Source organism: Calonectris borealis, chromosome 4 (assembly GCF_964195595.1).
Source record: "Calonectris borealis chromosome 4, bCalBor7.hap1.2, whole genome shotgun sequence".
Lineage (NCBI taxonomy): Eukaryota > Metazoa > Chordata > Aves > Procellariiformes > Procellariidae > Calonectris > Calonectris borealis.
In genome coordinates this window covers 78,324,763-78,341,014 of record NC_134315.1, presented here as the reverse complement: position 1 = coordinate 78,341,014, position 16,252 = coordinate 78,324,763, and the positions used below count along the sequence as shown (strand labels likewise).

Genomic DNA, 16,252 nt, shown 5'->3' with positions numbered 1-16,252 from the left:
TGAAATCCAATTTGCTGGTTCTTCTTTGGCGTTTCTAAAATCCAGCTTTTCCTTTCCATCTGTGACACTAAGGCTTATTAAGCCTATGGGTTGGCAATTTCTCACCACTGCTCTGGCAGCCTTTTCCTTTCGTCTCATCGAATCTGTTATCCACTGCTCCGACATAAGTCACAGCCCTACAATACCATGGCCTACTGAATAGTTGTTGTGCCAGCTGTACGTAAAGAAAGAGCACTAAAAATACGTTTCAAAAATGATACATTTTACCTTCTCTGTCTTCTGAAGTGACATTCTTGGGCTTGTCTGAGGTTGTCCCTGTTTTTATGTATGTTTATTTTGCTGCAAGTGAAAAACAGGCCATAGTTACAAAGAGATTAGTGAATGCACGGTAAACATAAAGATCTGAAATTCTGTAAGTTCTGTATGCATCTTCTGATATTAGTCAGTGACATCGTTATCTTGGCTGAACACTTGCACCAGCTTTGTTTTAAAGCTGAACAACTGAAAGTGGTTATTCTTTACTTTAGTGATTTACTTTAGGGAATACTAAATGAAGTTGAAAAGCAGTTGAAAGAAACATGATTACCTTACCCTTGTTAAGAAAAGCCCTTTGGGAAAAGTCCTAAAAACCATGTGTGAACATGCAGTCACTGTTTTGATAAGGAAATCCTCAAACATTGTTCTAAATCAAGAATTTGGGGTAAAGGTATCAGTGACTTGGAGACTAGGCTTTATTACCTGTACGCAGTAATGAATGAATTTCTTCTCTGGTAAAGTTAGTAATTTTTTTCTGCTTGGTTTTGCCCTTTTGACTTTAAATGATGCAGTCAGCTCACCTGCAATGACAAGGAGACTGCAGTGTGGCAACTAGGTATTTAGAAGAATTTTATACGATGGTGTACTTGCAGTTTCTGGCATTTGAAATCCTTATGTAATGCCAAGGAATTGCTGTGTACTTTATTCGGCAGCACAAAATACCCAAGTTGTGTTTTGTAAGCAGAATGCAGAAACTCTAGTGCTTTTAACTTTTAAAGGACTTGATGAAGTTTGATCAACCAGTTCACAGATCAAGCCGTTCGAAATGGGGAAATCTAATTGTGCGTGTTTTACACCTGGGCACACAGGCAAGGAGCACTAAGCCAGGCTGTTGCTTGAAATGTTGTATGTCACATTATTCTGAAATAGTTCTTCTGCAGGATGACTTTACTGTCCTTTATATGAAATGTATAGGGAGCATTTGAGGATGCTGTGTATTTGGTAATCAGCGTTTCCTGGGGAGGATTCCCAGTGTGATAGGTATATGTTAAGTGGAGTTGGATATTTGTAAGAATTGAGGTTGTGATATAAATGAGAATAGATGGAGAACCTGAATAGGGAAATAATTTTCATTGTATTCAGTATTTGTACTACTTAAAAAGATGAAAACTCTTAAAATGTGTGAATGTCCATGTTATGTGGTAGACTAGGTTAGCGGTCAGTTACACACGTTATTATTCTGTTTAAAGCCTTGGGATTTACTCTTAAGTGTAACCGGAACTTTTTGAAGTGTTCATATTTCAGAAGTGTATATTTTTGTTATAGGTGTTTACATTTTAAAGACCTTAGGTCTGTCTGCAAGTGGTTTTATGCCTCTGGCTGGCAAAAAGGAAAAAGATACGCTTACAATGTTGTCATGCAAAAGCAAAGAAATGTGCCTTTGTACGGAGCGTGACTCACTATTTCTCAGTGCGACACTTCATTTGCTTGATTGTTTTTGTTGCTGTTCTGTGGTTTTTGTTTATTAAAAGACCACCTCTTCTGCTAAGGTTCGCTTGCTGTTTTTCATATCTGTTTCTCCTTTCTCCCCCACACATGGTTCCAGGTTTTAGGCAGCGTGTACTTCAGCAACTCTGGCAATAGGACAGTTGTTTTACGACGAGCGTATGAAAGCAAGCAAAGAGTTGTTTTCATATTTGCAGTCTCAAGACTGGGGATGCCTCGTACATCAATGCAAAGCTTATCAGTTAGCGAAAGGTGTTAATATGCTTAATACGTTTTTTAGAAAGAGACTAGATGTGGGAGAGAGAGATATGAAGATATTTTTATTTCCTAGAGATAATTTACAGTAGGCATCACCAGCTCATGGGCTGGGGTTTGGATCTGACCCAGCAGGCAGCTTTGTCTGGCTCTGGAAACGCCAAAATGGGGGTATTAATCTCTGTGTGTGTGTGTCTACATGCATGTGTATCTTTGATGAACCAGCCCTTGGGTTTGGGAGGGTTTATTATGTTAGGTGTGGAGCAAGCACGCCCAACTCCTGTGTCTTGCTTGGACAGCTGGCTGGGAATAGAAGTTGCCCCCAAGCATGAAGGAATCGGCCAACTTCAGCTGCAGAGTATGCGGGAGTGGGAATTCGGTTGTAGGGTGTTGCATTTAGCAAAGCGTTGTTGATTCTTATTTTTCCCCCCCTTTTTTGTGAACTTCCTTGCATTTCTGATACTTACTCCCTCCAGAGGTGATGCACCTCTGTAGCAGTGAGACTGCGAAATAGTTGTTGCTTTGTTCTTTTCTCTGGGCACGGAGGTGCAGGAGGACGAGCTGGTGCAATAGCTTCACCGCAGTGTCATTCAGGGGCCTCATGGAAGGATTTTCCTTCCAGGGCCTCTGCAAATATGTTGGAGATGGGCCCTGAGCCTTTGGCTTGGGTTTAGCTTTTCCACAGCAGAGATTGTAGTAACGCTAGTCATTGATCCAGAGACGTGCAGCCTGGGATTTTTCAGGGGGTACATAAACTCTCCCTTCTTGTAAACTGAGTGAGAGGTGTTTTGCTAATGACCTTTTTAGCTCAAATAAAGCGGCTGTATGTTAGTGAAAACGGGTGTTGAAATAGTATCAGATTCCTCCTCTCTTTCCATAAGCTGCTCTGTTAGTTGCAGTGTCTGGGTAAGGTATGTGTTTGCTATTGAGAAGTTCACAAACTCCAAAAAAATCTCCTGGAGCATTGGCTGATCAATGTTTTTGGGCCCAGAGTCCTCTTGGTAAAATGTTGTATTTCGCATCACATTCTTGCAGGGAGTTAATGATGTTACAGTCATGAAAAGGGCTTCTCTTTCCTACTGCCTTAAGAAGGCTATTTAAGTGAGAGAGGCAGAGCAGCGAAGAGCTGCGTGTGCGGATTGTGGGCAGTGTAATGATTTTGGTGTCTTGTCTCGAGGTATTCAGGGCAGCGTTTTGGGTCCTGAAGGGAAGGGTGGAGGTACTGAAAGCGGATATCCAGGTTGCGTAGTCCTGCCCTGGGAGCAGCATTTCAGTGTAGGTGGGAAAACTCAGCGGAGCATGAAAGCAGCCTCTGCACGGGTACGTGTGCGTGGGGCATGGTGGTTGTGCCTTACGGCAGTAAGAGGTGTGACTGCAGGAAACATCGGTGAACCCTTGTGAGCTTTGATTTAGCTTGCATGTACGTTTGACAGTGAATATGTGGCAGCAGGGTTTTCCCTGTGAAGTGATGGAGACCCTTGAGCAGGAGGCTGGACTAGATAGGGTCCTTCTGACCTGAATTTTGCGTGATTCTGAGACCATGGCTGAGTACTGGTTTTAGTCTGCACTGAAGTCTGTTTGTAGGGACCTTTACTAGGTAGATTATAGCGGAAGTACAGCTTAGGCTTTAATCATACCTGTATTTGCTGTGTAAGCATATCCAAAGCCAGGAGCTCATGGTTGGTTTTTATTTTAGGGTTTCTCTGATGTAGTGGTTAGATTTCCCATTTCCTTGTGGAAGAGTAGGAAAACGGGGATTTTATTAATCCATTTGGCTAATACATGTCAAATTCCACCTACTTGGGGTGCGGGAGTTTGCCTCATGCGCCAGTACAGCACCCTCATGTACACTGTACACTTACCCTGCCCCTTCTTCACTGCTACAGCTCTAACGTGTTTCTGTCCCTTTCTTTCCACACTATGACCTTTGCGTTCCCTCTTCCTTAGTGATACTGTGGCATACTCCTGCCCCAGAACATCTTAGCCAACGCAGCTGCTGTGAGTAAAATAACAGCACATGGCTTTGCTCACACCGATTGCCCCAGGCAAAGGGCTTGGGATGCAGGAGGCTGGCGGCACTGTTCCTCTGCGGCTGCCAACAGACGTCCGACTGGGAGTGTGTGGGAAAGGTAGTACGAGCTCAGCAGCGAGTAACTTCCAAAACGTGCAGCTCTCTTTCTCTTAAAGTATTAAGTTGCTAGATTTTGCCAAGATCTTCCAAATAAACCAATTTTGAAGGAGATTTTTGGCCAAACCCTTTATGATGCAGAGCAATGAAACCATGTGGGACCATTTAAGTTAGTGCAGTATTACTTGGTCTGGGCCATTAAAAAGCTTTGCTGGGTTGGGAGAGTTGTAAAAGGACTTTAGAGTTTTCATTGTGCATGTAATTTTTCAGTTCTAGCGCTCAAGGCAATAGAAGAACTTTTGGAAAATGCTTTTCTGTATTCTCTGCATTTGGTAGCATCTTTTCTGTCCGTGTTGTGCTACTTGTCCATAAAATTCTTTTCTCCACTGGCATGTGCAGAGCTGCATTGGAAATACTTTTTTGAGCTCTTTAAGAAAAGATCCCGTTCATAACAGAAATCTGAAACCTTGCCAACCACAATGCTATTAAATACCGCTTTACAACTTCCATATTCTTAGAAAAGTCTCCAAATTGTGAAATAAATGCCCTTTTGTAACTCTCTCAAATATGCTCGTTAGTTTAACCTGCAACTTGTAGATCTGTTCTGACATATACCTTGTGAAAGAGGGATAGTCATGTATGTGTAACTGTAATTTTACATCCACAATCCACTAACAACATGAATGCATGCAGAAATCCATGCCTGCAGAGCTCTGCTGGCTGCAGGGGAGGAACACATCAGTGCGGTCAGTGTTTTGTCTGTGTTTAACATGTCACAGGATCAGGACCTGATCTAAAAAGAAAAAACAAACAAACAAACAAAACCCAACAAAAACCCCAACACCAAAACAAAAAACCCAAACTGTTGAATCTGTTTAATGTATACATCAGGGAGCGGTCTTGAAGAGGTTTGATCTTCTGTAAATTGTCTTAGAACAAAAAGGAAAATGACTGTTTAGTCATTCTGCCTTTCAGATGCTGGTAAGAATCTCTCTGCCGGAGTGTCACTGTTGGAAAGAGTGCACCTGCAAATTTCCTGTGTTAATGGAAAGGAAGCTGGGAAAAAAACCCAGGTTCATCTTGTGTGATCATTTGTGTGTATATACGGAACAGCTGTATTTGTCCAGGAGGGGCTGTGTGTAGTGAGAGGAGAACTCTCTGCCGGGCATTTTGGTGTATGTTGCAGTGTGGTTCAACATCCTTTAATGCCACAAATTGTACTGGTTTCAGTGGAAATTCAGGTTAGGCTGTAGCTTGTATTGTTCTTCAGCCAAAACATCAGCGAATACGTATTCTTAACACAGCCTTTATGTATTGTGAAGAAAAAATATCCCCCCTCTATCCTTTTTTATACTACTGGAAGGCATAGTAGGTTCACTCAAGCTACATCCAAAGTGATGTGTTTTCCTAGTTAATGATCGTCTCCTTAGGAACATGTAGCTGTTTGGATAATCTGCCATATAGAGATGTAGATGGTATTATGAGCAAGAAGACATATGACTACAAAGTAAAATCTGGAAATTCTGAGTATTAGATTACCCTTCCAGCTTTAGAAGGCTGTATATATATGTATAAAAAAGAGTCTTCAACGATAGCTCTAACAATGTTAGACAACTGGGTGCTGAGTTAGGGTTCCTTTTGCACGTCCTGTCAAAAATGAACGTGGTCAAAATTTAGGTCAGGATTTAGTCCTCCTTTATTTTGGCTCAGCTGTGGTTCACCGACCTTGCTGTGAAAAACCATTGACAAACAGTTGATGTTCTCTGTTTCGACTGTTGCGTTGAGATGCAGAGGTTGCCACGGATCCTGGTGGAAGAGCTGGGGCTCAGTGAGCTCTCTCAGCTCGGCTGCTGTGAGATGCAGAATTCCCATGTTTGGGAATTGGTATGCACCACCCTCAGCAGCTGGAGACAGGATTTGGACACAGTCTGCCTGTGGAAAGCATTTTGCCGTTCAAGAGGATGACAAACAGCTTGTGATTTTTTTGGTACGGGAATCTTTTGCTTGAGGAAAAACTCAGCATTATAACAGAATGACTTAAAAAAAAAATCTCTGGACCCATAATTAAAATTTTCTGATTTGTACATTTGCATGTTTTTCCTGTGCTGAACACTTAAGGTTTATGATCTTACCTGGGGGCTGGTGGTGGTGCTGCTGTGTGGGTGAGTTAACTGAGGAAGAGCCATGGCACAGCCAGTGGTACGTAACTCCCGTGTTTGTTATGCCACAGAGGAATTGGAAAACGTGGTTCCAAGGAGAGGAGTGTGACGGGAACTCCTGATGTCACGGGCAGGGTGAGCAAGGAGAGATTTGCTCATCGTGTACTGTCAGATTCTGTATATCTTTTCCCTATAATTGGAACGTTTATATGCATTTCTTGCTTTTAAGCCAGGTAGCTTTTAAACAATCACCTTCTGATTAAAAATTTGTTTAATGCCTTCTGTCCTGCAGGCTATAAATACCTATTGATTAATTTTAATTTTGGTTTGAGAATTTTGTCTTTATGCGGCTTGTTCTCTTTCCATCTTACGATGCCACATCTGGTTTTGCGCTTTTAACTGTACAGCTTGTTAGAGGGCTGTACAGTGGCGTCTTCTGGGAAAATCTTCACTGTAGTATTATGGACCGTGTTGTTATATCCATAAAGTGCATTTTGTTAACGGATTCATTTATTCAGGTAACAGGTTTGTGGTTGTGTTGAATACAGGATCAAGGAAATGGAGAGTTTTATTCAGGATACTTTTATAATTCTATCTTAAGAGTTCTAAAAGTTTGTGTCAGAGGAAGGTTTTTAATCCATCTCCTGAATTATAATTCAGTGCCTTAACTTTATTCCTTTCATGTTTTCTAAGCCTTTTTATATCTTCCCAATGATACAACTTTATCCTTCTTCCTCAGAGTTTCTACCCTGCCATGAAATTAAAATTGTACGTCTTGCACTTCATTTCTTCTTACTCGGCAGAAAAAGGGAAGATGATTATACTTCGGCTTATTATGAAGAGATACAAAAGAAAGTCTTAATAGTAGTAGTAAATTTACTGAGTCCTTTTTAGTTGTCAGTGCTTAAAGGTTGCATAGGTTACAATTGGGATAGGGCTTTTTTTTATTTCGTAACTTTGTGATGACTTAGCCTCAGTTCTCAGTGTTTGCTCAGCGTGCCGAGCAAGGCATCGACCATAGCCTTGCACTTGGCGTTCATCACAAATTAAAGGGCGTGCGATGAATGCGAACAGTGAAATAATTTACTGCTGTGCTGCAGGGGGGCCCTCCCAAAGGACTGCCAGAATAACTGGGAAAATGTGCCTTTTTGGCCCTCAGTTCGTTAATTAGCTGTTTCATAATAATCTGTGCTACTTTTTTGGATTACAAACTTCTTAATTAGTTTAATTTCATGGATTTGGTTTTGAGATTCAAGTATGCTGAAAACAAATATTACGAGTAGATCTGAAATGATGGCCCCTGTCTGAACTATTGCTGTTGGTGACCTAAAGGCCGCAAAAGATACGGATCATCGGTGTCAAGTGTTACAACTGGTCGTACCAAGTTGCATTGAGCTAAACCTAAAATTGTTGCTTCTGGGGATGATTGCATGGTCCAAATGTGTTTGATTAGTAAGGCTGTATGGTATCTTGGCATCTCCACATCAACGTAACACTGTGGCAAATACTTACCTTGCATTAATAAAGCCATAAAATAATGCTGAAACCTGAAAAACTTACAGTACTATTCTGGCTCTGCTTATTTATGTGTTTTTTGAGTTGGAGAAGAAAATCCAGTGAAGCTGATTTTGCTTTTGGGGCTTTCAGTATTGCAGCACTTTTCAAACTCAGCAGGAAAATCTTTGGGGTTTTTTTTTTTCCCCTTTCCCTTTTTAAAGAGTAACACTTTTCACAAGCTTCTCCAAACTATACAAATATTTTTACAGGCCTTAAAAACCTTTACTAAAAGTTTGTTTTTACAGAATCTGAACTTCTGGCCCGGTATGGTGCTGTAGGAGTTGGTGTGCTTTTTTTTGTCAAGAGAAAGTCACGAAGCATAATAAGTCCGTACTGCAGTAATTAATATTACTTTTCAGATACTTCACACAGCTGTTTCTTGTTAAGTGTGCGGTGAAAGCTGTATGCGTGGGCACATCTCAACAGTCCATTTCCCCCAGTCCCTGCCCAGAGCACTTCTTCACATTCTTGCTTCCCCAGAGGGTAAGGCGTTGCACTGAAGGTTTCTGAAGCTGTTCACAAGTCTGATTTTGGCCTAATAACTTGGGAGGGCTGTATTTTGGGTACTTGGTTTTGAGATGAAATTAAACATTTCACCTAACCTTTTACGACGACAGAGGTTTCTGTATTCCTTGGAAGTCTGGAGTTATTAGTGAATTACGAGAGGTTGGGTTTTTTTTTTTTCCTTTTCTTTGTACAAAATGGCAACAGACACATAATTCGTAAGAAACCATTTTATCTTCTTTAGAGTGCAACATTTTTATTAATATGGCTTCAGTTGTTTATACAAATTAGTGGATTTACAAGCAACTCTTACTGATGTCTGTCTGTATCGAGGGAAAAAGCAGGTGAAATAATTTTAATGCTTAAAAGAGGGTTTGCAGAAATTATCCTGAAGATTTCATGTTCCTGGTATTCTTATTGTTGGAGTTTCTTCAGTCCTGTCTTTAGAAGCAACAGAAGTAAACCAAGAAAGTTTCTCATGAACCCTTCAAAGAAAGAAATCGGCAAACACAAACTGGTGCAAGTCCTTGGCTGAGTACTTTTGAGTGGATGGAGCACAGCTGTCGGTTCCTCTAGCTGGGCTTTTATCATGGTCAGATCTCTGTATAGTGTGTTCAAATAGAAAATATTTTTAACAAATTCCCAAAATAATTTCTGGGATGCAGAAAGGAAGAGAAGTTCCAGTCTAGTTCTTTTTTGGAAACACCGATAGTCTCGCACCAGATGAGTCACATCCTTTGTTCGAACACCTGATGGACCCATAACCAATACCAGCTTGTGACATCCTGCTTGTTCCTCCTTTAGCTACTGCAATTCTTTGGTGAAAGTCGTCTTTGTCTTTATACATCCCAAGAAGGTGAGAAGCTGTTTCTCAACTATTCCTCGTTTTTTACGCCTGTGTTGCAATGATCTTGCTTCCTGTTACGGAAGTATAGTTGCTCTTAAAAATCCCTGTTCAGTGGAACTGTGGATGAAAGCACAGTATTGCACAGAAAAATAGTACTCATCTGGGCTCGCTTTTAATTGCTCTTTTTTAAGTGAGAGGGTTTGCAGATGTGGGTTTCACTGGAAATAACAGCCATCCAGAATAGGGGAAAACCTAGGGATTTTGGGAGATCCAGTTTCTTGTGTTCAACTGTTACTGAAATGGTTGTGTGTGTTTTTAGCAGAAATCGGATTGAATCGTACTGCCTGTGCACGCTGGCTCAATGGGATGGAGCTGCAGGGAATGGGCATATATTTTCTCTGAAGGGGAGGAGGAAGGACCACATGTCAAGCTGCAAGCAGTCCAAAGAGCTCATATGAGTTGCTGTATGGGCCTTTTCCCCTTTTTCAAGTGACGTTTTAAATAATCAAAGCTAGGTTTTCAGAGGGAGATGTTCTAAAAATGGTTGGAATAGAACAGGATCTTCTCTGAGGTTTAGGACAACATGTACTTTGTTCTTTTTCCTTCTCTTCTTCTCCAGAAAAATGGCAGTTCCAGCACAGTGTTGAGATTTCTTTTGAGCCGCAAATACCTAAGTCATGTAGAAGGTATTTGGTGGACTTTTCTATGGTATTTGGTGTAGTTTCTTGTATTTTAGTATTCCCCGTCCTGTGTAGCTAACGGTTGAAAAACCTGAACTTTGAGGTATGGTGTCACAGATGCTCCTGTTAAGGTTAGGCTGAAACGCAGCAGAGATGCAACTTCCTGGCTCCGCTGTTTTAACCACTTAAAGGCTTGATTCATTTCTTGTTCTGAATGCAATGACAGGAATAATCAGGGAAGGAAAAAAGAAGAAAAATAGCAAACAGCTCTTCTGGATTCAGGCGGAGGCCACTTCTGGCTTATAGCTTGAAACAAGCTGCGGGCAAAGGGGAAAACATTTGTGTGTTAATGTAAACTACTGGATGTGACTTGTGGCTAGAAAAATCCGTTTAGACTTCGTGTTAATTCACAGGCAGTAGCTAAAAGCTATGTGATACAATCTTACAGATTTTCAAAAAACCATGACTGTTCTTTTTTTTTAAATAATTGATTCAAATAAACCCACTTCTCATGTTCCTAATTTGTATAACACCATTTCTTGTGTCTTTGCTATCCTCATCTACTTTTGCAGTTCTTTGTTTGTTTATTCTAAGCACTTGTTGGATGTATGATGTAAACTAATTGATACTTTTCTGTTGGGAACTGCTGTATCATTTAGCGGGTGATGAGGTCCTGAATGGTCTTAATCATCGTCCAATCTCATGCCTCTCTGACAATCTAGCTGTACAGAATTGCATGCATTCAATGTCTGATGCTGTTCTATAAATATTAAGAAATATCTCTGTAAGGAAATTGCCATGAAAAATTCCCATTTTCTATGAGCAGTTGACTGTGCCGTAAGTGGTCCTTCAAGGAATTTTATGGGGTTTTAAATGGCTTTTTTGTGAAATGAAGATAGAAGAATAACTCATGCTTATTGTTGCCAATTTGACAATAGCTACTTACTTTGTAATAAGCATTTTCTTTGATGAAAAATGGGATCAGAAAGCCAGAAGTTGAAAGTTTACTATCTTCGCTGCAAGATGAAGCTCAGGCTTTCTCTGGTTTTCGGTTTGAAGCAAGTCAAGTGCCGAAGTATCACAATGGCTGTGAAAATGTATTTCTGTCTTTTTTTGTTTGCAGTCAAACTGCAACTTCAAGCAGAAGAAAGAGGAGTGGTGTCAATCAAAGGTGTAAGTGCAAATCGCTTTCTGGCTATGAAGGAGGATGGCAGGTTGCTGGCCTTGGTAAGCAGTGTTTTTTAATGTTTATCTCTACATGTGTCTGTCTGCATTGGTGGGTCCTCTCCTCACTCTGTGTTGAGTAACATCTCCTCCAGCAGGACTTACTCAGCTTCTCTGTGTGTGATTTATCAGGGAGAAATTAGCTCTGCACAACTTCTGTCAATTAATTGAACTATGAACTAAGAAGAGATGGATATGTCTGCTCTCACCTAAAAGCTGCAAAATTTAACTGGAATGGCCTGTCTGAGAGAGAGAAATCATAGTCATCATGTATAGAAGGAAATTATAAGAACAACTGAAGAATAAAGTGTCTCCCTTTTTTCCCCACACAAGTATTTTCCTCTTCCACTTACTTTCACATAAAGTGATTGTAAAGACCCTTTTAAAACAGGAAGTAAAGCCAATTTTTAAAAATTTTGACTTTTATATTTTTGATAGTAATCTGTATATATTGTTTTCTTATTTTCCTTATTGTAAAGAATCAAATGTTTTTGGTCATGTATACTTCCAAACTAGAAAACTGGCAAGAAAAACATTTTTGAAAGTGTGATGATAAAATTTAAAAAAGAAAAGTTATTAAATGTAGGTAAATTAAACTAGGCCGTAATGAGACTAGTTTTAAACTCCATGCATTTGATTGGTATCAGCTTAATTTTTAACTGTGTTTCAAAGCCACTATGTGTAGCAAACTATGAAAGTTAGTAAGGTCTCCTAGAGCTAGATAATAAATTTTGCTTTAAGAGCTGCAGTTACATTCATTTTGCTTATGAGACGTAGACACTGTAAATCTCTCATCCATATTTATAACCTTCAGTGCAGACAAACTTGCACTGAAACAGCACTTGCGAAGTACCACTGTAGGGCATCCTACTAGAATTTCAGTTTGAAATAATCCCTGATGCTTTAGTATCTTGAACACAGCCCCATTCAGCTCCTGTGCAAGTCCCCACCAGTAACAGGTGTTAATAATAAAGTGAATTCCTAACCCCAGCTGAACTGCAGCTAATGAAAGACCCGGGCTTCTGATTCCCCTCAGTTCTGCCTAAGTGAAATTAGTCTGAAGGCCAGCAAAATGCTTCAGCAGTTTTACACGAGCAGGGATCCCTGGCGTGCTCCTCAGCACTGCGCGTCTCTGGCTCTAGCAAGCCCATTTTGTTTATGCCTGTGAATACAGTTAAAGAACCTGTTTCAAGTTACAGCATCATTTACTCGGATATTGTGTGACAGCTCAGTTGAAGAAAATGTGAGGAGTAGTCCACTGTGCTATTCTTGAATGAAGGATAATTGGGAATTTCCTGTGGTGCTGGTGTGGTGGCATTTGGCTTCCCGTTCAAATTGTGTTCCTTACCCTGAGCAACAGTGAATGGTCAAAAGAGGGGGTTTAGCACCATTTGTAAAAGTATAAACACCTGGGTGTGTTTGTGTTTGGGATTTCCAACCTACTGTTGCATGGTGGGTTGTGGTTGTAGAATATGCTTCCTTTGCAGCTATATGCAGCAGTTTTATCTGCTTAGTTCTTGTAAGGTGATGGGCTTGGAAAGTATCTGCCGTTCACTGGGAACTACTCTCTCAAAGTCTGGTAAAGTTGGGTCACTTTGTGCTTCTCACTTGAGCTTATGAAACATTTGTTTTGTTTTGTTTTGCTTTGTTTCTGGAAATGAGTATTACTTGAATCGTGTTTATTGCAAACACCACTTCCTACAGTTCTTGATTTTTGCTATTCATAGGTGAAAACTCTCTACTCTTAAGATTTTGTTCTTCAACCAGCCTAAGGAATACTTCTGCAATTTCATGATCCTTTTCTGCAGCACAGGCAATGTTTTTTCCATGAGGATTTCTGTACTATGACTTCCAACAGTTTGTGGCCAATTGTGCCTCTACTGTTTTCTGCCTATAAACACATTCATGAAACTGTTCCTAATTGCCAGCATTTCTTTTTCAATTTGAGCAGTGTTGTGTTTCAGTGAGAGCTTTGAAAGAGCACATGCTGGAAATCTTTGCGGTGAAGTGATCTCATCAGTGCACATGAATTCGTATCTGCTGAAACCTTTGGTTATTTCTTTTAAAACATTATGGAACTTTAATTTCTAAACACCTATTTAGTTCTCCAATCCACTCGTCGCTCAAGTACTATTCTGTCCTTTTTAACATCTGTTTTGTTTCTTCTTTTTTATTACTTTTCATTGTCAAGGATCAGTTTGCGTAGTGTCCTTGTTTTATAAATATATCAACATCTTCAAAAATACTTTTGCAAATTATTATTCAGTCTTGTTTTTCACGTAGTTGGATGTTTTTGTAATTACTTTGTTGAGACCTATCTTCATGGTTTGTTCTGAGTTGGGTTTTGCAGAATGATTTATTGCATAGCCAAGATACCACTGCTTACACCGGTGATGTGCGTGGTGGTGCAGTGGGTCACGTTCTTGTCTTGAAAGCTGGATGATACGGCTTTTAATTTAGCAGTTTCATGCTCTTTGTTTACTAACAGACTCATCTGTTGTGGGGGAGAGGTAACCTTTACCAGTTCAGTCACTGGAGGAAATGGCTGGTTATTAATGCAGCTAGTCAAAACCTCCCCTTGGAAAATGCTAAAAATATTTGTGCAGAAATGGATCTATTCCATCAGATTTTTAATGGAAAAGTTGAAACATTTCACTTCTGATGTGGCTCATTTTGACTTTCCGGTTTCATTTAGTTATAATAATGAAATATTTTCACTTTATGGAATTAAATGTGTTTGATTGTTTCATTTAATGAAGAAATTTCTCAGAATTTCCTATGAAAGAAAGAATTGCACTTTTGACTAACTTTTATATTTCACGAGAAATAATTCGTCATTTAAGGATACGACCTGTTCGTTCTGTCTGCCATGCTTATGTGATTTGATCCTGGGTCGGTCTACACACCACCAGGCCTGCTGGCGACAGACGGGGTACACCTGTCTGAAAGGGGGAAAAAGATCTTTGCACAGGAGCTAGCAGGGCTCATTGAAAGAGCTTTAAACTAGGTTTGAAGGGGGAAAGGGCTAAAACCAGGCTCACTAGAGATAAGCCTGGCGGCGGCACGCCAATGCTTGAGGGTCGGTGTGCTAGCGGGGTCCTTTGGTCTGCCGTCTCAGTGGAGGGAGGGGATGGAGATCCGTGCGGCACCAAAGACGCGAGGGTTATGGATGTATTAAAAATCATGGAAGCACCTGAGAATGGTCACATAGGAATTAGGTTTTCACCCCCCAAAAAGGTGGCGGGATCAATAGCCCAACTGAAGCGCATCTACACCAATGCACGCAGCATGGGCAACAAACAGGAGGAACTGGAAGCCATTGTGCAGCAGGAAAACGGTGATATAGTTGCCATCACAGAAACATGGTGGGATGACTTACACAACTGGAGTGCTGCGATGGATGGCAGTAAACTCTTCAGAAGGGACAGGCAAGGTAGGCAGGGCGGTGGGGTAGCCCTGTACGTTAGGGAGTGTTTTGATTGTCTAGAGCTTAATGATGGTGACAATAGGGTTGAGTGTTTGTGGGTAAGAATCAGGGGGAAGGCCAACAAGGCAGATTATCATGGTGGGAGTCTGTTATAGATCACCCAGCCAGGATGAAGAGGCAGATGAAGTAGTCTATAAGCAGCTGAGGGAAGTCTCACAATTGCTAGCCCTTGTTCTCGTGGGGGACTTCAACTTATCAGATGTCTGCTGGAAATACAGTACAGCAGAGAGGAAGCAGTCTCAGAGGTTCCTGGAGTGTGTGGAAGATAACTTCCTGATACAGCTGGTGAGGGAGCCAGCTAGGGAAGGCGCCCTGCTGGACCTGTTGTTTGTGAACAGAGAAGGACTTGTGGGTGATGTGATGGTTGGAGGCCATCTTGGGCATAGCGATCACGAAATTATAGTTTTCGATTCTTGGAGAAGTAAGGAAGGGGGGGTCAGCAGAACTGCTGCCTTGGACTTCCGGAGGGCGGACTTCGGTGGACTTTGGCCTGTTTAGAAGCCTGGTTGACTGAGTCCCTTGGGAGGCAGTCCTGAAGGGCAAAGGAGTCCAGGAAGGCTGGACATTCTTCAAGCAGGAAATCTTAAAGGTGCAGGAGGCGGCCATCCCCATGTGCCGGAAGATGAGCCAGTGGATAAGACGACCAGCCTGGCTGAACAGAGAGCTTGGGCTGGAACTCAGGAAAAAAGAGAGTCTCCATCTCTCAGACTCGCTTGGCAGCAGACAAAATACTGACTGGTGGCAGGGCAGGCACTGCCTGGCACTCGCTGCCCACCACTGCCCCAAGTGTTTTCCCTTCTTTATCCTTTCCATGAAGGGCCATAGAGTTCAGGTATTTCACGATGTGCTGTGAAAGCTTTCACTGCCAGATCACCGCTTTGAATGCAGCCTAAACTAAAGCATATTTAAAAAAAACGATTGATATTCAGGGTTTTTCCAGGGGCTGAGGTTCACAATGTGGTGGCCGGCATCCCGCTCCTGCTGGACAGCAGTCCAGCTTCCGAAATGCCGCCTTTGGCAGATGTTAAGGAATACATAGTTCGTGAAGCCTGAACTATCATTTGTCACCTGAATGTTCATTTTTATGTCAAAATATTTACATTGGCAACTTACTGTAGGAAAGCACTGGTATCACGTATGCTTTATGGAGAAATAAGGACTTGAGTTTCCAGAGCAAATCGCATGGCACCTTTCAAAAAATCTTTATGAATGTAAAAAAAAAAAAATCTTTTTTCTTTTTTCACCCTTTTTTGATTATTTTTTTATAACACCCATAAATTGCCTGAAAATCTGTTTGAGGCGTTTAATCTGTTTTACTTTTTAAACCTGAGAGATGTGAGGAAGGCTAAATAAAAATGATGCATTTCTTTGAGCTGTGATTGTGTTTACTTTGTGGGTTTAGTGCCTAGGAGAAGGGGTCGTGCCTTTCATCTGTACGTGGGGTCTTGTAGTGGCCGCTTAAATTCACCACGGGCGCACTGGAAGCCATTTCCTTCCTAGTGGAAGTTGAAGCTGGGCCAGGCGGGCTGTCTGTAAAGGCTCAGTTCCCGCTGGTGTTAGGCACCTGATCCGCCTTCCCAGCTCCACAGCTGTACCTGACACGGATTGCTCGGGAAGCATGCGTGAAGGAACCAGGTGCCCGTGGTGCCC

General features: G+C 41.3%; 1 protein-coding gene across 1 annotated transcript in view; it reads left to right on the top strand.

The window, feature by feature from the left end:
* Window positions 1-16,252, top strand: part of FGF2 (fibroblast growth factor 2) — a 29,667-nt gene that overhangs the window by 11,493 nt on the left and 1,922 nt on the right. The window contains 1 exon segment of the mRNA XM_075150485.1: window positions 11,015-11,118. Within this exon segment, the coding sequence (XP_075006586.1) occupies window positions 11,015-11,118 (104 nt within the window).